The sequence below is a fragment of the Xenopus laevis genome, chromosome 5S (genome assembly GCF_017654675.1).
Source record: "Xenopus laevis strain J_2021 chromosome 5S, Xenopus_laevis_v10.1, whole genome shotgun sequence".
Taxonomy (NCBI): Eukaryota; Metazoa; Chordata; class Amphibia; order Anura; family Pipidae; genus Xenopus; species Xenopus laevis.
This window is the reverse complement of record NC_054380.1, coordinates 82,029,076-82,055,315: the sequence shown is the minus strand read 5'-3', so window position 1 is coordinate 82,055,315 and position 26,240 is coordinate 82,029,076. Positions and strand designations below refer to the sequence as shown.

Genomic DNA, 26,240 nt, shown 5'->3' with positions numbered 1-26,240 from the left:
ATAAGATTTGGAAATATTTGTTAGGGTGACAGTCCCTTAAAAACTCAGTATCATTTCACAGACAAATGGGTGGACAGAGGATCTTAAAGATGAATTAAAAACCAAGGAAACACTTGCATAACAAAGACTTATTAAATTGTAGATAAGGTATGTTCCAAAGTTTATTTGTGCAATTTTACAAAACAGCTAAATGACACTTTGTTTAATCTTTTTAGAGATATTTATTTCTGTTTAGAGCACTGCTTATGATCCAATTCAAAGAGTATCTTTTCTCTACGCCATAAATACCTCACTTGTTTGTGTAAATTCTGAAGAAGTCCTTTTGCAGTTTATTTATATTTCTAAACACTTACTAAGGGAGAGACGGGCTAAAAGAAGCCAAAAAGCCCTTCACAATGCAAGTGTAAAACCTTCTGCAGATAGAAGGTATTTATATGTCTCATGCTATACACATAGCTCTGCCCATGGGCGTCCACAGAAAATTTTCCAGGGAGGGGCAAATTCATCAATAAAAAAACAACATGTTTTTTCTAGACTACCAAAGTGAAATGCATGACCATCTTTACAATTACCTAAGAAAAGAGAGTTTTTGGTTTGGCAGCAAGTGGGCAGTCAGTGGGTCCAAAAGGGAGGGAGAAGGGCTGTCAACTGTTTAGTAATGCAGCTACTCAGGGGGCATACCATGAAGTCATTGGGCCCCCCTAATGTAAGGTTATACTAGATTTTTAATATGAAATTTGGAGTCACGCATAAGGTGTATTGTGATGTGGCTATTATTGATCTAAACTTTTAGATAACCGTGCCCAATTTTCGACAACTCACACTTAAACCACTCCATTTTAAGCTCACACCTAATTGTTTTGCTGATTTTATGGGCATAATGCTTAAGAGGCAGACATAAAAGCAATTCTATGCATATTACTCAAGTTTAAACACTAATAAAGGTAGGGGTCATTGTAACTATTTACAAACATGTGTCCTTTACAAAACAAATAGCAGTATAAAGTGCCAACTTTACTTTTACTGCCTTCAGAACACAAAGCAGCAACCCAATTGCGCATTTAATTGGGGACTGCTATCTCTGCTGACATCTGAGCACCCTGTAAATTAGTTTAGTTCCATTTGTCTTTCAGCCCATCCTTCAGAAATGTGGTTTCTGTGGCTGCTGTGTCATATTAGCCTGTTGGGCAGAGGCTGGGACAAGATGCACTCACAGTACATTCAAATTCTGTGTAAAATGGCAGCTCTGAATCAGAGGGTATGCAGACAGCCCTGTAGAAGTGCAGGTATGGTGCAATAATTATGCTGTGCTGACAATAACTAAATACTATTTATTCAGTTTCAAAAATAAAGGCATAACTGGGGGTCTAATATTCCTTTTCCTAAACTCAATTCACCTCTCTGTGCATGGAGAACTGCCCTATATTGTGCTTATATTGTGCTTCTCTCCTGCACATAATTGTCAAGTAGTACTGGGTAAGTGGTAGTCAGTCAGTTATGTAGAAATACAGTACAGATATCCCTCCTGTGTGCACATGGATCTTTTCAGTGTAAAGATCCATGTGATAAATAGTAAATACCTGTGCTGATTGAGAAATGGCTTCATCCAAGTAAATGGCTCGCTTCTTCACAACTTCTTTTATTTCACTATAAAGCGTATCAGCTGACACATATTTTTCCTGAATAAGAAAACCCTCCTCAGGGCTAAGATCCAATAACTGAGGACCTGTTTTGTTCATTTTATCAATGTGAGGTTTGTGCTCTGATATTAGTTCACGAAGTTGCTATAAAAACAAACAAAAAAAATGATTACTAAAATGATTGCAAAACAACAACTCTTTCACCATGAACACAAAGAAAACACTAGACAAAGTATGCTTGATGTAGAATATCATAAGGCTATGTGTGCTGCAGCTATTAAGCTATAATTGAAGATATGCTTGGAAAAGAAAAATCCCCTTTTGGAACAATAGGCACAAAGTATGTCCATGTGCCACTGAGGTCTGCCTGCTGATTGGTTGCTACAGATGTTTAGACCTGTAGCAAACATTAGATATTAATTACATAACCCAATAATATGTTAATCATGGGAATCTGAATTCTAATTTTCATAATATCATTCTACTATAAACCAAATGATTACATTTAACAAAAAGGTAGAAAAATACCTAGTTTGAAAATGCAAAACATAATACAGGTATAGGATCCCTTATCCGGAAACCCGATATCCAGAAAGCTCCGAATTACTGAATGACTGTCTCCCATAGACTCCATTTTATCCAAATAATCCAAATTTTAAAGATTATTTCCTTTTTCTCTGTAATAATAAAACAGTAGCTTGTACTTGATCCCAACCAAGATATAATTAATCCTTATTGGAAGCAAACCCAGCCTATTGGGTTTATTTAATGTTTAAATGAATTTCTAGTAGACTTAAGGCATGAAGACCCAAATTAAGGAAAGATCCATTATCCGGAAAACCCCAGTTCCTGAGCATTCTGGATAACAGGTCCCATACCTGTATAGATAATAGACACATTAACAAATAAAGCATCTTCTTTGGACATCCGTTAACTGCTTCCTGAGTAAAGTACTTACACGAATATCTTCCTGCTGCTGTTTCAGGGTGTCATAATCAAGGGCTGCAACTGGAAGCTGAGAAATGGCATTCTCAGTTTCTATGAGCCATGGCCATAGTTCTTCGTATGTCTCCCAAAACTGGTTCACCAGTGACACAGCTCTCTCCAGCTGAAGATTCCTTTCAGCGTTCAGATGGCAGGTCTTGTCATATTTCTTCACCAGGTTCTTAAGTTTGTTCTGGCAAAATAAATATTAACTTAAACAGAATATGTACAAATAGAAGGTTACAAACAACAATGGTGAATAGAAGAGTAATATTTAACAAGTATAACCCACAATTTTGTTTTACAGTCAATATTTAGACAACAGTCATCAAATATGATGAAAAAAATGCATTTTTGTTTTATAGTTCTGTATATTCCTGAAGTACATTGTTTGGTACTTTAAAAAGAACATACATTTTCTTGCTCTTATTAGCAACCTCCAACTGCCCCATTTACAGTAGAATTTTCAATAGCCCATACGGTAAAATTTGTTGGATAGATTATGGTGATGAATTGGTGGAGTAGGAAATGTCTTGATATTAGTACAGGTATAAGCTTGCTTTATCCAGAAACCCATTATCTAGTGGAAGACGACCTTCCATAGAGCCCATTTTAAGCAAGCATTAAAGCTTGTAATACAGACATATTTGTACCTTTATAGACTTCTTCTCTTCTTCATTAAGTGCATTCATAATGTCATCTGCTGATACAATCAGTTCATCTATTGAATCTTTATGTCGTAATATATCCATTGTGAATGCCTTAAATAAAAAGAAATGTATGAACACTCAAATAAACCCCATAAATCTCAGAAAACTCACGATTCAGCAATATAAAGCATCTCGGAAACGTTAAGACAATTCCGTTACCTTCTGGACTTGAAGTTGAGCTGTGGTCTGGTCTTGCTCAAGTCGAATGTGACCCAATGACCTTAATTTATTTTCTGCTTCTTCAGTCCATGAATACTCTGCATTAACAGCTTGCTCGAACTAATCAAAAATAACATAATGCTACAATGGAACAGTACATGGCAACAACAGACTAGTTACATTGTATTGCTGAGCAACTGTGGATGAGATTGCTATCAATCCTTATTATATTCTGGCTATATTAAAATAATACTGTAGTTTCATTATACTGACAGAACACAGGCTTTCTAACACAAAAGTATATGCATTTTGCAAACTGTCTGCCTTACAGTACATACAGGAATATAACACCAGAGTATTAAAGGGTCCATGTTTTTGGCTGTAATTGCTCATATGTGTCCTAAGAGCCACAATTCTCCATTATCTACAATGGGAATCATTCAATACAACATTCTATACAGTACATTTTACAGCACAAAGAAGTTATGCATTACTATACTAAATATAGTATTAATAGTCGGCATTTACCAATATAGTCTAGCATTTACCAATGATGGCAATTTTCCAAATATATACAAGTACAAATAAATGAAAAATATATAAAATAATACATAAGAGGAAAAAAAAAACTCTTTGCTTAAACTATTCAGAGATATTTTTTTGTTTAGAGTACCATTTCTGATCCAGTGACAATGAAGCAGATGGCTTTAACAATGCCAAGATTAGCTTTGCTCTAGCCCATAAATATCTCGCTAGTTAGGATAAGCTCTTTTTAAGCAATTCTTTTTTCAGTTTCCCCATAACAAATTGATGGCAACAATATTTTTTCCCTCAAACCTTCTCATTCTGATCTGGAAACAAAAAGGCAATTTATCTTTATTCAGTAAAATAACAATAGACTGTTCCATACCTGCTGAGCTCTCACTCTGGCAGCATCTATCTCTTCTACCATTTGCGTTAAAGTGTCGCTTACTAATCTATAGCGTTCATTATCCTCTGTTACCATTCTGTCAAGCCCTTCTCTTGCTCTCCATGGCACTAGTTCCAGCAAAGCACTGCTAACATCATTCAGAGAGACCAACAGAGCCTTGCTGGTCTTAGTTTCTTGCTTCAGCTCCTGAAAATAAATACAAAATGACTAAGGATTAAGGAAGCCTTTAGGCAGCCTAATGTTATACGTTTTATATATCGGAGCAAAACAGCCACTGGTACAGGCCAGCCACCACACCAGTAAATTTAAACATGCCATTTCTTCAGTACAGCAAGCCGACATGTAGCACATTTTTCTTTTAACCATATAGTATTTTTTGTTCTTTGAAATATCTTTACATCAAAAATCTGTAAAATTTGGTGTACAATAACTATGCTATATTCCTTCCTTATAATGATTTAACAGCACCCGTTATCATTTCTAAAATAAGAGAATTACCAGGATTTCAGATGATTATATGATATGGTATGATACATTTCTTGCTTTAATTACGTCTTGTTACATAGCATAAATTGTCTCACTGGTAAAATAAGCAAATGCAGCATCATTAGTAATGAGAAAGCAAACACAATTTTACAAGCAGTGGCAGATTATTTAGCCTATGGCTGTGAGAGAGCCTCAAAGGGATACTAGTATAAATCTACTTAATATTCTGGGTCAGTATAAACCACAACCACACAATGTGGACTACTTGAAGAAGCTATGTATCAAAAGAGTCAAGAGAGATCCATGTTCTGAGTAGCACCTAGTTTGCCTAGATTATTAGAGCTTGTACTTAAGAGTGCTCAAACCTGTGCTCCCCTGTGTTCAGTTTTAAAGTGCTCAGCCGCAGGGGAATACAGGAAGGAATGCACACAGCTCTTTAAAATGGCCCTGTACTGACACATATGCATTTCAGCAGCAGAAACACATGTGGAACTTAACATGCTGCATTCCAACTGCATTCAATGCTTACATGCACATGTGTCAGTACGGGTTCCTTCAAATTAATTAGATGCATTCCTTCCTGCACTCCCCTGCGGCTGAGAGCTTTAAAACGGAAAAAAGGGGAGCATAGGTTTGAGTGCTCATCGTAATGAGCCCTTAATCCTCAATTTAAGGAACATCATGTAATTACTGTTCAAAACTATTTATACTTCAACTAATAACTGAGGATGACAGACAATTGGGTTTAATAAACTTCCACACTTTTATTAAAATTGAATAGCATCATAGTAACCTTGGTTATTATCTTCCCAAAATGTCACTCAAAATCTAATACTTTCAATTTCACAGAAATAAATGTTGCTTATCTGCAAACCATTTTCTTTAATAAATGTTTCTGACATCTTCCATAGAAAGAAATTCCATGCCACGTGAAAAGTATGTTTTACAAAAATCATTAACCACCTGATAATGTTATATTGAGGGTAATAAGAAAACTAATAATTATACATTGTAGTGTACATGGAAAATCTGTCACGCAACAGAAGTTTCTACTTAGGGCCAACTGAACAAACTGAAATATATTAGGTAAAATTGTTTTTTATTTGTGGGCTTCCTAATCACCTGTAAATTTATTAAAAAACGAAAAATATTTTTTTAAATCTCCCATAGTCCCATTGTAACCTACAATGTATTTTAAAAGAATAAAATCTGGTGTTGCGCCAAGCAAGTAAAAAGGCTATGACCAATTGGAGCTTGTTAATTGAAAGACTAAGCTATGAAGCTAAGGAATACAACCCATACTGTATATTTGCTCATAGCCTCTGCAATAAAGTCATTCCTCACAAAGAGACATACCTTTTTTTCTACTTTGCACAATTTAGCAAACAAAGGGGTATATTTATCAAAGAGTGAAGTTTATAGTGAAGTTCCGCCACTAGAGTGAAATTCCGCCACTCTCCATTCATTTCTATGGGATTTTTATATAAGGGTGAACTTTCACTTTCACCCATTGATAAATACGCCTTTCAAAATCCCATAGAAATGAATTGAGAGCTGCGGAATTTCACTCTAGTGGCGGAACTTCACTCTTTGATAAATTTACCCCATAATGTAATTTTTTAAATATGGAAGCAAAACATACAGCACATAATCAATACCTTTTTCCTTTCCTGTACAATGCTCAGCTCCTCCGGAGTACAGTTCTGTGTTTCGTATTCTTTCAGTTCTACTTCCACCTTGTCCAACCACCTGCTAAGTTCTTCGTGAGTTGAGTGAAACTGAGATGCAAGATGAAGAGCCTGATCTAATGTTTTGGACACTTTTGAACTTAACTTTGTGATTTCTGCATATCTTAATTTGATGCCATCTAACTTTTCCTGAATGATTACAACTTCATCACCTGTAGAGTAAATAAAGAACAAAATGAATCTTCTACAATCCTATAATGTATTTTAAGGAGATAAAATACTTCTTTTTGTTTACCAAAATACAAGTTAATCTAAATGTATAATTTTTTTCACCAAATAACACAGCTAAACTATTACTGGAACAAAACACCTTCCCTTCGATCTAAATGAGAAAATGAAGGTTCAATAGCACAATATTTTGCATTAAATATGGGAAAACGATGCCGAGAACTGATCTTCCCTCAGAGCAACATTTCTTTTAGATCTGTAATTTGCTTTCATCATTTTCATAGCCTCAATATCTTGTTGTTCGCTGTAAAAAGGAAAATAAGAACCATAATTTCACACTCACCTGTAGTTTGTTTTAGCAGCTCCACTCCATTCTGGATGGCCTGGTCAACATTCTGCTTTCTAAGCATGATATCTTCCTGAAGAAGCTAGAATTAAAATTTATGTTTTTAAGAGACGCAATCTCTGAATGTAAACTTAAATTTCAACCAATATTGTTCCTATGTTTGGGTCCAAAATAATTCATCAATTTGAGCATTACTTTGATTCGGATATTGTATAATATGTTTTATTGTAAAATGTGTTTGCTCAATGATCCCATTGACCTGTTCAGCTGCTCAACATAGCCTTAAATAATGTAGCCATTTTATCAACTGGGAAAAAATACTGGGTCTGTACCTTTCTATGCCAATATGGTTGCAGAACTACCAATGTATCATACTGGTACTAAATAAAGTACATGCAATTAGATACCTCACAGCCCAATGCATTTATGTCTTCCCTTTAACTCTAAATATACACGATGCGTGCCTTTCCGATATGTCTGGAACACACTGTTCACACAGAGCTCCTCATTAATTTTTTTGGTAATAGAATGTGGTTGTAAGTGTAAAAGATCATAAAAAAAGCAAATTAACAGAATGTGAAGACAAACAAACAAAAAAAAACAAACAAATGTAAAATACCAGCAGCTCAGTGCGTTGTCTGGTGAGCACATCAGTGCTGTAATCTTGAACTGTGAGCTTGCTCAGTTTGTCGTGAGCTTCTGTCAGCCAATTCATCAGTTCAACCTCATCATCCCCAAATATCTGAGCATTGCAATAGGCCTGATGCAGTAGTTCACACCTCCTGCTACCTTTGTCCTGGATCTCCAAATATCGCGTCTGGCAAGTGTCTAATTTTTCCTTTACCATCTCTTTATCTTCCCTTGAACTTAAGGATTTTAATGCCTGCCCAATGCTCAGGGATTGATGTAAACTTTTATTGTGAGCTGTGATGTCATCTTCTAAGGCCTGAGTTGGGTGGTAAAAATGTAAAACAAAAGAAAAAGAACAGAAACGATGGCCAAATCAAATAAATGAAAAAACAAAGAACTTAAAATGTAATCAGTGGGTGCATGCAATGTGATAATACCATGAAAAAAAAGAATATAAACAGTCTTTCTTTTGTTATAATAGTCCAAAAATGTTTATGCAGTGTGTTCCATTAATAGAAAAGGAAAGATAAGTTGTAAGCTGCAGAGAGGGTGTTATTTATTAGTAAAGTCCTATCAAAGAATTAAAAGCTTCTTAAGGCTAGGGCCACACAGGAAGATTCAGGGAGATTGGTCACCTGGCGACTAATCGCCGCGTCTTTGAGGCGACTAATCTCCCTGAATGGCTTGCTGGTATCTCGCACCCGCTAGCCCTAAAGTCACCTGCGCCTATTCACACGCGCCGATACGTTACGAGCGACTTTGAAAAACGTGTCGCCGCTTGTGAATAGGCGCAGGCGACTTTATTGCTAGCGGGTGCGAGATACCAGCAAGCCATTCAGGGAGATTAGTCGCCTCAAAGACACGGCGATTAGTCGCCAGGCGACTAATCTCCCTGAAATCTTCCCATGTGGCCCTAGCCCTAAAGCACCCATCAGTAAAACAACTTTTACAAAGGGATTGTTGACTGGATGTCCTGAAACCTGACTGTATTACTAAAGACACACTAAAGACATTGTGTAGCAGCAACTTAATTTCAACTACCAGTGTGAAAATTATGAAATATGCAAAGAATAATTCATATACACAGCACTAAACATTCTGGCTAAAATTTTGAGTCATACAGATTAATGCAAATTACTTAATCACTGCTAAGAAAAAAAACGTACATTTAAGCGCAGAAATAACTCAGATGAACTACTGTAACATTTGAAAGATACTGCAATGTATCTGAGCCTTTATGTAACTGTATTTAATATGCACAAAGACATTTTGTACAGTTTAAAGGAAAAAATAGTCAGAGGATATATAAAAAGGAAAACATCACATATGTACACAATGTCATTTAAATATAAAATAAATAGTGGAAAACGAATTGCTTCCTTAAATGCATTAAATATCCATTGTCAAATTGTGGTATGTTTAAGTACAAGGTCATGTTGCAGAAGATAAGCATTAAACAAGACAACTTACCTTTTGTTGTGAAATCTGCTGCAAAAGTTTGGCTGTCTGAGTACCGATGGGTTCTGAGATTGCAAGCTTTTTCTCAGTGGATGTGAGCCATTCAGATAAAGGTTCTAAAGAATCACGAAATTGCTCTGCTACAACTAAAATACCATCCAACTGGCAATTTCTGTAAAAGCCAAATTGTACTATTTAATTGTGAAACAGAAAAAAATCACACTTTCTTAAAGTCTCCCAGACATAATAAGTTGTATAATAAAATTATACATTACTTATTAAAGCATCCAGACCTGTTATAAACACGCTTAAAAGTCATGTTTGGCCTTTTGGCATTTGATTTTTAACACAAGCTTTAATGGTATTTTATTTTCTGTTACATTAGAAATTCACATTTCATATATTGATATAGTTTATAAGTTATATATTTCTCCTAATTTTCGCCCAGTTGAAACTAGCCATACACAGTCCAATTTTAGCTGCTGACTTAGACTCTCCAGACTGTGCCAGCACTGTGTTTAAAGTCCGATTGTGGCCTGGCTAGTAGATATCTAGCCAAGGATTGTCTGGTTAAAATAAAATCAAGTCAGATTGCACTGGTCCGTTGATGTGGTCCACTAGCCAAATACATGGATCAGCCTGGTTTTTCATTCCACCTTGTTCAATAAATAGGGTTTGTGCTGTACACAATTTTTTGACTGATGTTTAAAGCCTCCTTATCTGTTTCATTATCATTGTAAAATATTAATGTCACTTTCAGGTAAAGGGTAATTAATGCTGAGTTATCCGGTGGGAAGGGCCGCTCCTGCCATGAGGCAAGGCAAGATCCTTGTCTCAGGAGGCAGGGGAGCAGCCAGTTACAAGGGGTGGCAAAAAGCCTCCTCTTGTAACTTTAAGAGCCGAATTTCCAGGTTTTTATCTGGAAATTTGGCTCCGCTAGTGCAGAGAGTGCTATTGCGCTCAATGCACTAGCGATGCTGCCCCATTTTGACCTGCTCCGATGCTGATTTTTAAGCACAGATCGGGAGAGGGGGGCGGCATCTGGGCAGCAGGGACACTCACTTTGACCCTGGGAATATATATGATATCACTGGGCTTCTGTTTATGACTGAAAGGAATACTACATAGTAACTACAGTTCCAAGAAATAGTTTATTCCAGGCAAAATTAAACATTTGTATTCTGGCAAAAGCATCTATTTAATATTAAAAATATCAAAATATTTGTGAGGGGTTAGATTTATGTTTTCCTACTGATCTTATTACATTTTGATTAACCATAGAGCTATACCGGAGGAAGTGAATTCTGAAAGAATGCTGCTCAAAGCTTCTGCTGTAATTACACTGAAGGAATCTAGTGACATCATCTGAGCGGAGAGACAAGCCAGACCAACAACATGCAATTACTGCTTAAAAAAAGGAGTTTAGGTGGATTCAGTGTTATTATTTCAGCAGCAGCAGAAGCATTTATTGGCTCCAGACACCGGCAGTTTCACTTCTATTGCCCTTGTGAACCCATCTGGTTCTTCCAATTTTCTCAGGGCTACCACTTGCTCTTAGGTAAATATTTTTAGCTCAAAGACACATATTCCCTGCTGAACAACACATATTCATTCAGGAAATCATGTTGTTAGGAATCTTTAACAAAAATGGGAAAAGCATAATTATAATGTACATTCAGAGTTGAAACTTCTTTTTGCAGTAATTTATAACAGTTCATGTTGGCTGACAGTTGGGAGAAACAAAGCAAAATGAGGATTGTAACATTTAAGTCAGTAACATAAATTGCCAAATAATTTGTCAGATGATATTTTCTTGTCAAGGAGTTTGGCATTCAGACAATTGTACCTCCACCCAAAAAGTTTTTTGCATAGCAAAAGAAAATCTAATTCCAAGTAACTTTCCAATATACATTAATTAAACAATTTTCAAAGTTTTAAAGTTACTTGTAAATGTTACTGTTATAGAAAGTGTGATCTGTTTGTTGATGCAGCATAGTTTGGAATTCATTCCTAGAATATCTCTGCATTTAAGTATTCAAAGTAATTACTTGAGATTTTTAACTTTTGATCCAGTCAAAAAAAATGCCATTCGTAAGATTCAGTAAACCTAAAATGATTGGCTATTTTCAGGTCTTATTTTGGATATAAACATAAAGGGGCAGATTTATCAGGGGTTGAATTTCGAGGGTTAAAAAACCCTCGAATTCGACCCTCAAAGTAAAATCCTTCGAATTCGAATATCGAATTTGACCAATTCAATGGTCAAAGTACCCAAAAAATTACTTCGAAATTCGAATATTTTTTTATTTGAAATATTCACTCGAGCTTAGTAATTCTGCCCCAAAATGTGTTGCTTAGCTTCTTCAGTTTAACTGAAAAAAAAAGTCCAGTTGCTTTAGACTTAACTCTACTAGATTTTTTATATATATATTTCTATATTTTATATTTATATCATGACCTGGATGAATGAAAGTCTCTATAGACATATGTGTGATTCGGTTTTACCTTATCTCTGCTTTTTTCAGTAGCTCGTCCCACCTATGCTCTAAGGCACTCAGTTGTTTCAAGATCTTTTCTTTATCTGCTTGGTCAGCAGAACTTGCAATCTTTTCCCCTTCTCGTTTTATTACATCAACAGTAGGTTTCCGGTCATTCAGAAGTCTCTGAAGTAACTAGAAGCAAGATCATTTAATATGAGAAAACAGAGTTGTACTCTACACCTGGGCCCACATGTAACAAGTGACGGAAAAGCAGTACCTTTTGCTCTTGCAGTTGTGCTTTCACCACTTTAAACTCTGCTGATGGAGGTTTCTGACTTTCAATCAGATCCTCTGTATCTGTGAGCCAGCTTAGAAGAGATTCCAGAGCATCCTGAAACCTTCCACAGTGAAGAAGAGCTTCTTGTAGTTGAGCAGCCCTCTGAGCAACCTAAAATCGAAACAGTAAACAGCACAATATTATTGTAAAAACGTAACATGTTAAAGGTAGTGAAATCACTATTTTAGAGTTTACTTAAAATGATTTATCAGTTCTATGTACAATCCCAGTATGTGCCATAAAATGGTTTTAAATAGAATATGAATAAATAGTCGAGTCAAAGTATTGTGCATAGTTCGGTATAACTAAAAAAATATCTGTTAACTGTACCTGAGAACCAGAGCATACAAAATGTTGTCAACAAGAACCGATTAGAACAGGCATTATTAGCCAATGGGTCTTGAAACAAAAAAATAGGTCCCTATGATATTTAGTTCCCTATGATATGATATATAAATGGGTTAGGAATAGGGATGCACCGAATCCACTATTTTGAATTTGGCGGAACCCCCAAAACCTTCACGAAGGATTCGGCCGAATACCGAACCGAATCCTAATTTGCATATGCAAATTAGGGTGGGAAGGGACAAACATTTTTTATTTCCTTGTTTTATCACAAAAGGTCACACGATTTCCCGCTCCGCATATGCAAATTAGGAATCGGATTCGGTTCGGCCGGACAGAAGGATTCGGCCGAATCCGAATCCTGCTGAAAAAGGCTGAATCCTGGCCAAATCCCGAACCGAATCCTGGATTCGGTGCATCCTTAGTTAGGAAGATGGCAGTCCCACTTAATCAAGGTCCCAGAGAAAAAACATTAAGAACCTTTGTACTAGAGCAATACTATAAGCTGAACTAGATCACAACAAAGGCAGATACAGTTTATCCTAATGTGGTTTTTGGAACTAACGTTATGCCCAGAGTTAATCACAAAAATCGTCAGATTTTGACATTTTAGTAAGTGAGCCCCATGATGTGGCCAGGACTGAACTGTGAGTGTGACAGCTTGCTCCAATTCTCAATTGCATTAATAGCACATCACTAAGAGTTATATAAAAGTAAACTGATCTATGGGAAAATAGATACCAGGATGTACACAATATTATGCGTGGTACTTAAAGGGTATAATCCAAATGATTTTTAATAATAAAAATGAATGCTAGCACAATTAGCACAGAACTATGGAAGTGGTAGAAATGGCAGAAAAAAGGAAGAGACTGGAAGTACCTTGTTATTCAGAGTATTCCATCTCATGTTCACTTCCTCCAGGTCATGTTCCAAGCTCTCGGTGCTGGTATTTTTAGCAGCGCTTTGGACAAGGCCCTGACCCAACCAATTCACCTCCTGCAGGCGGGCTTGAAGAGGCTCAATTTCTTCCTTTTGGAAAGCCTGCATGAGAAAATAATCATTGACAGTTCATAAAACAATGTTATTCGAAATAATCAATATGAAATTAAGCATATTGTACAGTATATATTTATTAACTTCCTATTACAGAAAACATTTACATACTGTATATAGCAAACCATTGTTTTGCTTTGCAGGGCTACTACCCAGGCATTATTAAAGCTTGATTCAAAACAATAGATCTGAGACTAAGGGCCAGATTTATCAAGGGTCAAATTAAAAATTCAAATCGAAATTTGAATTTTTGAGTTTTTTATGTTCAAAACTGTCAAATTCGGCTAGGGAGTTATTCAAAGTCGATTCAAGTTTTTCAAAAAGTTCGAATTTGATTTTCGAGATTTGTCATACTCTGGCCCTTTAAGGACTCATTGACTATTCGCCACCTAAAACCTGCAGAATTGCTCTTTGAGTCAATGGGAGATGTCCATGGATCAGTATAGAGTTGTTTGTAGCCTTCCTGACATTCAAATTTTCGGAGAAAAAACTCGAATCAAGTTTTTAAAACTCGAATCAAGTTTTTAAAATTCGAATCAAATTCGGATAAAGTTTTTAGGTCGATCCTATTCACTCGAGTTTAAAAAAATTGATTTTTTATAATGAATTTCGATTGGTCGAATTTCGAGTTCATGGGAGTTTATGGGAGTTTTAAAAAACTTATTGAATTTGAAATTTGACCCTTGATAAATGTGCCTCTAAAAGTATCTCAGAGTATGTAGGTTAGTATTGCAACCATATCTTCTATGTGTGTCATTTTAGAAGTTCCAAATGCAGGACTCTTTTGTTGTTGTTAAATGACACATCCCTGCATCCATCAATCACAAACATCAGCTCTGTCAAATTCAAAGCCCTTCATGCTGGTGTGAAATCCAAATCCCAGTTTTCTCATTTGCTAAGGAATGCTTAAAGTTGAAAACTGGTTACATCTCTGATACAGGTATGGGATACTTTATCCGGAAACCCATTATCCAGAAAGCTCTAAATTACAGACAGGATATCTCCCATAGACTCCATTATAATCAAATAATCTAAAACTTTTTTAAATGATTTCCTTTTTTTTCTGTAGTAATAAAAGAGTACCTTGTACTTGGTCCAAACTAAGATATACTTAATCCTTACGGGAAGCAATACCAGCGTATTTGTTTTTTAATGTTTACATGATTTTCTAGAAGACTTAAGGTATGAAGATCCAAATTATTGAAAAATCCGTTATCCTGAAAACCTTAGGTCCTGAGTATTCTGGATAACAGGTCCCATACCTGTTCTGAGCATGTACTGGTTTGAAACAATATCAATGCCATTACTTTCTAAATATGGAAATTTAAATATGGAGTCTACAGACTTTTCTACTATCTAAGTGCCTTCTAATGCTTCAGTTACTAATACAATTCAGGGTCAGGGAAATTTGCATTGATCAATCTCTCACTTTTTGTCAGATTATTTAAAGCAAAGTTGGCAAGGTCCATTGCACTTCCATTATACTTTAATTTACTATAATTAGGCTTGGAGTGCTCCAAAACGTCCATTTTTGGCCAAATCAGTAACATTTTCTGTTTAATGGGGATTAAAAAAATAATTATTGATGTAAACTTACTCTGAGTGGTCCTGTGAGCACTTTTGCAGTTTAAACAGTTTCTGACTTAATAGTAGTTTAAGAATGTCTATGCATTTTTAGGATTAGGGTTTCTGACAGCTGTTGAGCCACAAGCCTGGTAATAGCATTCTAAACTGCTAATATGTCAAAAACCATTAAAATAATATTCACACTTACACCCCCACACACACCACTGATTCTGGAGCAAACACACTGTCAAAACAAGCTATGGTGGAGTTTCTATTGAACTGATGGTATTATAAAAACTTGTAGATTAGAAGCTTGTTTAATTTTGGACGACAGAGTTTACATGCCATGCTTTGACTGGTTTAATACATACAAGAGAAAGCCAAAGGCAAACCAAATAAGGTACATTTTAGCAGATGCTGTCTTAAAAGTGAATAGTACACAGAAAAAAGCCAAATACTGTACCTTTAAAAAAAAATAAAGACAGATTGCAAATAACTGCACACTTGAGAAGATGTGAAATTACTTAGAGTCATGAAGAGTAGCAAAAAAGTGGCCATCTTTCAACTATTTAACATTTAGAAAACATTTAACAGACCAAATAAAGGTTAGGCAACAATAATATCTATGTTCTAAAAATTGTCTCCCAGCGTTTAAGCACTTACCGTATGTCTGGGGCGTTCGGAAGTGAAGTATGAGGCTGCACCTAGCTTGCAAACTAGTGAATTTATATCATCATGGAACTACTCTGTGACTTCTGAAACGCACATATTTTACATCAGGGGGTTCATTATTGTATTTATATTTACCAGCTCATGTGCAGGGTTAAAGGAAGGCAGGGTGTCTTGAGAAACGTCAGGTTGAATAAGTAGATTCATCCCCAACCTCACACAAACTAAATCCTAAACACATACGTTAGTGATACTCCTGACAGTTATTTGAGCTAAATAGAATTAATTAAATGCATATGCCAAGCCATTTTATGAGTGTAAAACAAAAAGGGTTTCATTGTTTTCTTTCCACCAGATCTCACCACGAAAGATATCTTTAAAGAAGAGCTGCTATAAACACATACTTTTCAACACTTAGGAGCAACGTGCCGCAACTTGTTGTGCTATCAAGATCACTAGAATTTATAAATAAAAGAATGTGACAAATTAGCAAATGGTCATGCATCAGCAACAGCCAGAAGTGTTCCATTTAAATTACAAATCCCTTATAAAATCTATACTTTAATATAGTCTGCTGGGAAATATTCCCTGTTTTTCTATCTCCTATATATGAAAGTAATATAAACACTCTGACCTGGCGTTCAAGTGTGTGTGTGTGTGTGTGTGTGTGTGTGTGTGTGTGTGTGTGTGTGTGTGTAGATAAATATATAGAAAGGCCAATATTTTTTTCCAGAAAAGATAGTAACCCCTCTGTTTTATTTAAATGTTTAAACTATTAATGATGAAAACAGGTCTTTCTTAAATAAAATTATTTCACATACTGTGTATGTAAAATACAAAAGGAACCTTTGTAAAATAAGAAGAGAAACCCAAAAGGAGGAAACACAGCAAAAAAAACATACAGCCTGCCTCTCGTATTTTTTTCAAGGAACAAAATAATTGTCATGTCATATACTAATTCAAACCGTGCAAGGATATTCCAACTTCATTCTGCATTTCCTACCAGCTTTCTGGCAGCTTCCAAAATCAAGAGTGAACACAGAACATAATTCTAACATCAAACAGGTACATTTCACAACACAGCTGAGAAGCCAAAAGTGCATATAAAACTGCTAATTGCACTGGAATAAGAAACAGACACTCTCACTGCCAGAAGAACATGCATTTTATCTCACATTCCTTTATATTTTTCCCTGTGTTTGCAGACATGATGAATAAAAAAAACCAGAAAAGGTAGGTCACCCATAAGCTTTTTCAATTGTTGCGTCATTTTACTCCCTAAAACTCTATGTGGATAAACTTTCCATGGATAACATAAAGAATTTGAATATAGAGATTTTGTTACTGCTGATCCTCCTTATCTGATTCAGGGTTTAGAATGATTTTGTCCTCTGTTGCTAGCCAACTACTTCCTACAGAGGGCATTAGAACCTACACAGTTACCATTAAAATACTACTTATTTTAACCCATGATGCCATTCCAAATCTATAACTTTTCTTATTATATGTGTTAAAAACTAACTGCACTTCATTTTAATGAACCTAATAAGGTTGGCAATTTAATCATCTGTTTTCATATAATCAGTCCTAAACAGGGACAAAGCTGTACTTTAATTTTAAATACTTTAGACCCATACCAGAAAGGCAAGTTGATAAAAAATATATTTGCCACCCGAAATTCCTCTTGAGAATAGTTGACAAAGTATATAAAGTTTAGACAGGGTCACTGGGCCATTCCTAAGGTTGTAAATCTGAAGCAAACCATGGTGAGAGTCATAGGCATAAAAAGTCTGGAATTAATCAATCCATGTAGCTATCATGTAACAATCTCACCCCTAGCAAGGTATAAAATTCACTTAAAAAGAACCCCTGAAACATATACAGGCAACTGCAGTCCCCTCTTGCCTCAGCTCAAGTTAGGGTCCATGACTCAAACATACGTAAAATGCTAAAACAGGAACCACTGTTTAATTAAAAGGGACATGAAAAAGCTTGAACTATATTTTGCTAAACAGCACCAGGATGTATCTCAAGACTATCTCTGGAAAAAAAATCATAAACAGAAAACTTTTTTGATGACCCTGTTAAATTTGTTGAAAAACCAAATATAGCATTTCACAAAAGCAGTTTCCTGCCAACAAACATGGGTAGCGGTGCTAATGGTCTGGAGTATTTTCCCGTCACAGGACCTGGGTCACATCGGTGTGTGTGTAAGCTGTAGAAAGCGATGATCCCAAACATCATGGGAAGACTTTGTGGTGTTGAGTCTGTCTAGTTGCACAAAGTGAAGCCAGGAATCGTTCTATATAAATGTTTGAATTACACAAAGTACAGTAAAACGTGTATTTATTATTATTCAGTATGTGCTGAAAGCTAAGATCCTGTAGCCATTCAACAAAAAACACTACTTTTCTATACACTCTGCTTTTACAACTCAGGTATTTTAGGATAAACAGTAACCTGCTAATGATAAAAAATGGAAGTGGCTAGTGTAATGCTGGTTTCCTCTGTATGAACAATGCAACTTGTTACGGAAACAGAGAAAATCATATTAGGAACAATTTACAGCCTGCTTCTAAGACATCATATGCTATACATCTACTTGCTTTTTGGAAAGAAAGGTACACTGGGACTTGCAAAATATGTGTAAGGCATATCATACACACCATAGGTTGTTGGACTCTAAAGTCAAACACTCCCGCAGGCTATGAAAAACCTGAGTCTTTTGACAGAAAGAGTTAGTAGTAGAGAACAGCACAAATGACTCCCATACTAGAACTCTTTTTACTGATAGCTTTATTATATTATCATGCTCAGCTGTATCCCTGGCAGTGCAGAGAGGGTGCTATTTGTGGTCTGATGCATTGGCTGTTGATGGTGTCTATAAAGGAGATAAGTTTTTTGTCACATTTGTTTCATGGTGATATCCTTATTAATGTAAAAAGCCTGTCACTAGTTTAAACCAAAGAACTGACAGGTAATTGAAACAGTTCTTAACAAAATAAACAGGCATCATCTGATCTTAAGAGACGGTGCCCTTCAACTATTCAACATAAGTATATAGCCTGGCACAAATCCAATCATTACACAGCTGGGTCTCAGGGTGAATAAAATTGTTTTAGACAGTTATAATACAATCTGATCCTCTGTTAAGACTCAGTACTTTTAACAAATAAAACAAAATACTAGATGCTAGATTGCAGCTGCCTGCCATATGATTATTAGGTGGCCCTGGTTGTACATTTTATATTTGCAATCAATCAGACTTAGTTTTTACTTCTAAAGGTGGCCAATAAAAGCTGCTGACAGAAAAAGTTAACGGCTTATTGGCCAGTGTATAGGGCCCCCCAACGGGCTGCCCAAAAATCAGCCACATGATGACCAGGCCTGCGTAAAATTTCATCTTGTTAAAAAACACACATGTTTTGGGTCATTATAGCTTTATTTATTGTGATTATATAATACATACTCCTTATTACTTTATATATCCACACACAAAGCAGATCGTAAAAAGAGTTGTGGAGTACTGGAGCTGGTCACTTTGTATATCAAAGCATCAACCCATTAAATGATTGGGTATATTGGGAATATATTGGGAATAGATATGACACAAACCCAAAACATGAGCCTGCAAGCTAGGCCACTTGACTTGATTCATTAGAATTATTGATATTTATAAACTCTGACATTTCTGGTCCTCTAATTCAGTCTATGCCTTTGGGTGCCCTTCAGTTTGTTCATAAAAATCTCCAGGTTTTCTCAAACACTGCAGAGCAGTTCAACAAGCTGTAGATGTTCTCATTAAAATTAATGAATCCATGTCATTCTCTATGAAAGATATAAAAAATGTATAAAATAATATACAAAGTATCCTATAGAAATATATCACATTTGCATACATGCAATATGTGACACTAGTGTCATTTAACCTCCAATAATAAACAACAAACAATAAGGCATAAGTAATGCCATATGGCAACAACCTTTGTTCACACCAGCTGGAAGCAATGAATGTTATCAGAGAAATAGTCATTTAAAGAGTGACCAAACAACCTTTCTCCATTCTATTCTAGGCTGCCTTTCTATGAATATGGAAAAAGTCAGGACATCTGTTTAACAGAACTAGGCTTGCAAGGCTATAGGGAAAGCTTAGTGTTTGGATTGTCTGTCATCTGAAGACAGATAAAAGCTGCTGAACAGAACTGTCCTAACAATCCCACTATACAGGTTTAGGAAAGTTGTCAGTTATTTAGCACATATATCATGGCAGGCAGATGTTCTAAAAATACCATACGTACCTGTATTCACTGAAACAGATGTTATAAAAGAATGTACCTGTGTAAACCAAGTACTGATAAAGGATATCTCCTAAGCACCACAATCATTAGGTCACTAATTACCTTTGCAGATATGCAGACTGGAGGAAGCTGCCACTTTAATTCTGGCATCCATCCTCTGATTTGCCTCCCTGGAATGGTTTTTGGAAGCAGCACAGAGTACCCAGATTTTAGATCTGATGCTGAACCCAGTAAACTCATCGATTCAGCACGAACCATGTGGCAATGATCTGGGTCAAGCCTCTGTAAATCCATATCAGAAGAGCTACTATTAGATGTACAGTTTCTTATAAACTTGATGCTGTCATAGACTTCTGGATTCTCTACTTCCTCAGAAAAAGCAATGCTTTGCTGTACATTCTCTACACAAGCAACTGAATATTCACTGTCCAAATCCATTTCTGAATTTGGGGCGCTGTGGAAGCCAGGACTTTTAGAATCTGTTGTACTGCCTGAAGCCACATTGTACTCAAAGTCCCCATGTGCCTTAGTATATAAATGGAATGGAATGTGTTGATTTGAAATCCCTGAAAATAGCTGATCCACCAAGTTGCTGCTCTCATGATTCTGATGTACCATTGTTGAATCCTGCTTTTCCTCTCCATCAACCTGAGGACTGCACAGTCCCGAATCCTCTTCTGATGTTAATGAATTTCTTTCCTGTCGATACTTTCCAGATCTGGATGTGTCCGACAGTGGGCTTTCCATGCATGAGGTATCACTTCTAGAAACGTAGTCTGCCAAGTTTGTTGGCACAAACATTCTCCATGACCTCCTGTGTTGCCTTTTCTCTGTTTTAGTTCTGTTTCTGTACTGTCCCCCAGGACGTATAATGTCCCTATTTAACTTGGGTACATCAAAAATAATTTTTTCATCCAGTTTGTTTAGGTCAATTTCACGGCTTCTAATTTCACTACAAGAGGCCAGGGCACCATTGCTACACAAAGTGCTACTATCCAGTGTTCTATGGCTATAGGGTAAGGTGCAATCAGTGAAATGCCTCGATGACAGGCTACCTTTAGAACCAGAATCAATCTGTTCATTTAACCTGACTGTGTCATAAATTGACCTTTGAGGGACATAACAGTCCTCAATATTAAAGTCTTCATCTTCTGCCTTTCCAACACATGTTGGGTTCTGGCGTAAACAGTCAGGCCTGCTCAGTGGCTTTCCCATGTTTTTAAAGGGCTATGATAAGCAATACATGAAGTAGAGAATCACATTATATACATAATCCATGTATTTTTATAGAGTTAAACCAATCAGGTTTCAGGATTAAAGGAAACAAATATTTCTGCAGGTCTGCAGAACAAACAAGCAAAAAATGTGTGATAGAAATACCTTATTATGCAATAAATAGCCTATTATCCCCTTGGTCAACAGCTATCCATGGGATTCTGGGTTTGCAGTTCAAAAGGTGTGTTATAAATCCACAATTTCAGTCCATCCAAAGGAAAAATAGGACAAACGACAATCCTTTTCAGGTAATTCATTAACTGGAATCCATTTAAACAGCTTGTAAAATACAATCTCCTCAACCAATAAACGTAGTGTGAGGTATAAGAAAGCACATGCAAAGTATGAATCCAGAGCCATGACGCACTTCTCCTGGGGAACAAAACAAAACTTTCATCCAGGATCATCTATTATAAATAGCACTTTTTAGCTCTTGTTGGCAGCAGTAAAAGATGCTCTCGATCCAAATGGCAGCTTGTTTTTTCATATAACAGACCTTTGGGTCCGGTATTTTATATGTAATTCCCAGAAAACGCTCAGTAAATGACATGGAATAGCTTTGTAATAAAGATGAATGAGACATGGTACATGGTGAAGTCTTCTTTAAATGTTTTTTGTATCAGCAAACCAAAAAAAAAAGAATTACGTAGATTACTTTGCTAAGGCACAGTGCAAAGTATTTTCCATCAGTTCAAGCATAAAGTTTCACCAGCTGCTTTAAATAAAATAAATTCACAGTGTCAGCCTCTGCCTCAAAGTACTTGAAAGTAGAGGAAAAAAGCCAAGGAACAACCAGCTTGCGTGTTGTACAATTCCAGTGTCTGTGATAAGCTTCTCTGTTCTCCCAGGCTTTCTCTAAACTGACAGACAACCTCCCAACAGTGAGCTGGAGAAACGCCCTCCTTGTTCTTTAAGCAACATCTGCTACTATCCAATTCGTGATCCCAGCTATTATTCTATGGGTAGGTGACTGACCTCTAAGCTCAACCCCTTATGTTTTGTGACCTACACGTCTCAAATTCAGAAAAAAGCCTTAGAGTGGCTGCTTGCTTTCCCTATAAGTAGCCTGTCAGAGATATGTGTCTCCAGAGGATAATAAACAGCTCAACAAATGTTCAGCCAGGATTAAAGTAAAAAGAAAACAAACTGGAGATATCAATGCAAGCAAATTGTGCAATTAAGAAAAAACAATGCATAGAAATAAAGATAATATTTCCCATCTGAGGTAACATATGTAACAAACTGTAGTATTGCCATTCTAATTAGTTTATAGCAGATAAGAGAGGTGACAGATAGTTAGGAGGGGACTGATTGTCTGTTTTTCACCTGAGCACAGGCAAAGCCAAAATGTTCTATTGGTCCATTAGCCTTAATCCCTGTCTGGCCAGAATCTTTACCATAGCTGGAATGGATCTTACCCCGTATGCTCACTTTGGGGTGGTTGTTATTGGGTTAAGCCAAATGATCGTATCACAATGACGGTAAATGCAGGCCATAAGGGTGAGAATCACATCAAGAAGCCAATGTGGTCCTTACAGGGACTGGATTTTTAAACCTATTCAATGGATATCTGCCAAGATATTAATTGGGCAGCATTTAGTTATATGAGAAGGGTCCATGTGGCCCTGGCCACAATTTGCCCTTGAGAGACTGCAGTTCCAGTTGGGCACCTCTGCCTTACACAATCAGCTTTCCTTGTGTTTTCACTCATGAGGCACTGTTCAGTTACCTGCCTGCAACATGGTTGTGCTGGAGACAATCAGGTAGAGATTAGTTACTGGTGGAAAGAATCTTGGATTTGGGAATTCAGTAAGTGGATCTAACAAGGACTAGCTGTCCTGTATGGGTCCTACTGTAAATTGGGGCTGTAAAAGGCTGCATTTAGGATTGGTAGTGGGGTTATAAGTAGAGCTATGGTGGTATTTCCAGTCCAGGGACTCTCAAGAATGGTAAAATGAGAATTTCCACTGCACAATTCCCATTTTTTTATTATTTTTAAGAACACTGGCACCCAACACATATTAGTATGCTTCCTCTGAATTTCCAATCTCTATGAAGCAATAACCTAAACCCATGTTCTATTTGCGAGCCCCTAAACTGATGTGCGGGGAGCAAAGTACTATGACTATTATTCTAATAATTTTTGTGCACTCTAAAGCTGTTAATATGAATAGTTGCTTATGTGAAATGTGATATCTTTTCCAGAAACCTATTATCCAAAAGCTCACATTTTTAAAATGTTTTAGTCTCTCTCTCTCTCTCTGTCTGTAATAGCTACTTGTTACTAAACCTCATAAATTCATACTGGTGAAGAAACACTCCTTAAAATCTCTAAATATTTTAGCTATGGTGGTTTAAATTAAAGAAAAAACCTTATCCGGAAAACAACAAAACAAGAGTTGATGCAAAAGAAAAAAAAAACATCTTTCAAGAATGCTGTGTCACACTGAATGTTGTGGCTAGAATGAATATTAGAAAGCAAGATACTAGTGTGGATGCTCTGGATCCATGATTCAGTTTGTGGTTGTCTGACAATAGTCTCAATGACTGCTCAATTTACTGGTATTAAACTCTATAAGAAGTTCAAATAACTTTTAATTAAACAATGAACTCCATTCTAAAATATTTATCATTTTCACCTAGAACACTTGTTAGAATTAGCAGACAGCTTTCTCATACCTTAACTGGGCAAACATTATTGGAAAGTGACCACTCTGTGCTACTTATCATGTGTAATATTAAGCTTTGCTTCATGGCATAAATATCAAGAGCGCAAGGAACATTCCCCAAAACATACTTCTCAAACAAGATAAAACATATTTTTTAATTTCTCTATTAAATATATCTCTTAAGTAGACAGAATTGCACATGTTTATATCCCCTTGTCCCCACCCTTGTTCAGATGTTATGTGTATATAAAAGCAGTTATTTGTAAGCCTAAATATAGTACATGTGTCCAGGATTAATACCATACAACAACTACAGTACTGCATCTGCAGAACTAACAAGCAGCTTGCATTTCTCAACAATTAGGCTTCATTTCATGGCTGGATTAGATCACTTACATCATTTGTAATATATAACAAATAGGTTTATTTAATTGAAACAAATCCTAAATAATCAAGTCAAGTTAATCATAACAGAGACAATGATACTAAAACACAACTATGTATGAACAGTTTAAAAGAAATGTAAACCATTAGGGTAGAACCACACGGGCATTTGATACCTTCCGTTCCGACACGAGGAAGGTTGCGCCGAATCTAAGGTAAGTAATAGGAATGTCGAACATTGTCGCAGCGTGCATCCGACATGACACGACTGACAGATGAAGACGCAAGATGCAGCGTTCTCATCCAACAGTCGTGTAGTGTCGGAACGGAAGATATTGGATGTCAAAATGCCAGTCTAGTTCTACCCTTTAGAGTTTAGAGTGCTTTATTTTATTTTATTTTTTTTTTGAATACCAGCAGTGTCACCTGTTGGTAGGTTTTGTCATCCAGTAGACAAAATTTGAGAGAGAAAAAAGAATGAGAACTGTTCTGATGTTGTTCTGTTTAGGAAAGACACAAGAAAAGGTAGCTGTGGTTTCTGATTTCTTTCCTAAACATAGCAACATAATTTCTGTCTTCTATTTCTGAAAATTGGGTCACAGCTGGAAAACTGAACAGCATATGATGCTGAGGGAGCTCCCACCCAATGCAGGGGGACATAGTAGCACTCATGAGAGGGGTTTTCTTGAAGTAAAACTATGGTTTCCCCCAGCCGGAGTGCAGACACTGTAAGCAACCATAACAGAATACACAGAATGGATCACAATAAAATCAACCTTGGATTGTTTTCTCAAGAGTAATGGTGCTTATAAGGCGACATCATCTCTCTTTACAAAACATTAGATAACATTACAGAGGGATAGACTGAACTTTAATTTGAAGCAGCTTAAATAGTTTTTTCACAATGAGGACAATGAGGTTGTGGAATATCCTGCTGGGTGACATTGTGATGGCAGATTCTAATAATGCCTTTAATTGATGCTTGGATGATTTTTTGGAGCAGGACAAATATACAGTGCTAAAGTAACCTCAAGGCAGTATATATTTTCTATATATTTTTTTAAAAAGGACTTTTATACAATGTAACAAAAATAAAAGGGCAACAATGTTTTTAAGGGTGTGCCAGTTTGAAGATTCGTGTATATATAATTATAACTTGTAATAAATATAAAGTGCACCCCAAATCACACAAAAAGGTTGTTTAGCCTTTGAGTGCAGATACTCATCAGAGTATATAGTATATTTAGTTAATGATACCCCTATTGTAAATATAAGGATATTATAAGTCCCAAAGGCCTTTATCCTGGTCATGGAAGTCAGAAGTAATTTCTAATATCCTCTTATTTTATAAAAAGGGGTACATTGCCTACTATAATACATGCGTTTCAGATTATAACTGATGACAAAGCACCATTTATAAGAATATAACATCATATTATTTAAAATTATATAGAAAATTATTATACAATATTAATATACTGCAGCTTAATTAACTCGAGAAATAGATTCACAAGAGGCTCTTTTGACTTAAGTATTCAGTGATGCTGTTTCTAACATATTCATACATTAACACGAGTAATAGTGCATATTATTATTATACAAAAATATGCATCTGCTTAAAAATGACTGCATAGCTACAGAGAATAAATTACTTTAAGCTAAATACCTATTTATCTACCTATGGTATTCCAGTTGTTGTTGAACTGCAAAACCCAGTATGCAATGTTCGCTTCTAGTGGAAAATGCAAAATTCCTATATTATATTATTTTACCACACTGTTCAACTGCAGGAACAGCACATTAAAATTAACAAATCTTAGTTATAATTCCTGGATTGACAATTGTAACCAGCTGTTCCATTTTCTGTAAACAAAATCACGATTTCCTCCATACTGTGAGAT

At 36.1% G+C, this 26,240-nt stretch overlaps 1 protein-coding gene across 21 annotated transcripts in view; it reads right to left on the bottom strand.

The window, feature by feature from the left end:
- LOC108718009 (dystonin) overlaps positions 1-26,240 on the bottom strand; it is a 243,134-nt gene that overhangs the window by 32,463 nt on the left and 184,431 nt on the right. For 17 of the 21 annotated variants that reach the window (XM_018265528.2, XM_018265532.2, XM_018265535.2 and 14 more), the window contains 12 exons: positions 13,305-13,466; positions 12,018-12,188; positions 11,766-11,932; positions 9,273-9,432; positions 7,792-8,118; positions 7,170-7,254; positions 6,569-6,810; positions 4,404-4,610; positions 3,494-3,613; positions 3,278-3,385; positions 2,599-2,817; positions 1,581-1,784 (listed from right to left, as the gene is read on the bottom strand). In XM_018265528.2, the coding sequence (XP_018121017.1) occupies positions 1,581-1,784; positions 2,599-2,817; positions 3,278-3,385; positions 3,494-3,613; positions 4,404-4,610; positions 6,569-6,810; positions 7,170-7,254; positions 7,792-8,118; positions 9,273-9,432; positions 11,766-11,932; positions 12,018-12,188; positions 13,305-13,466 (2,172 nt within the window). The remainder of the gene's footprint in view (positions 1-1,580; positions 1,785-2,598; positions 2,818-3,277; positions 3,386-3,493; positions 3,614-4,403; positions 4,611-6,568; positions 6,811-7,169; positions 7,255-7,791; positions 8,119-9,272; positions 9,433-11,765; positions 11,933-12,017; positions 12,189-13,304; positions 13,467-26,240) is intronic. The other 4 variants (XM_041564720.1, XM_041564719.1, XM_041564713.1 and 1 more) reach the window with 1 other exon arrangement.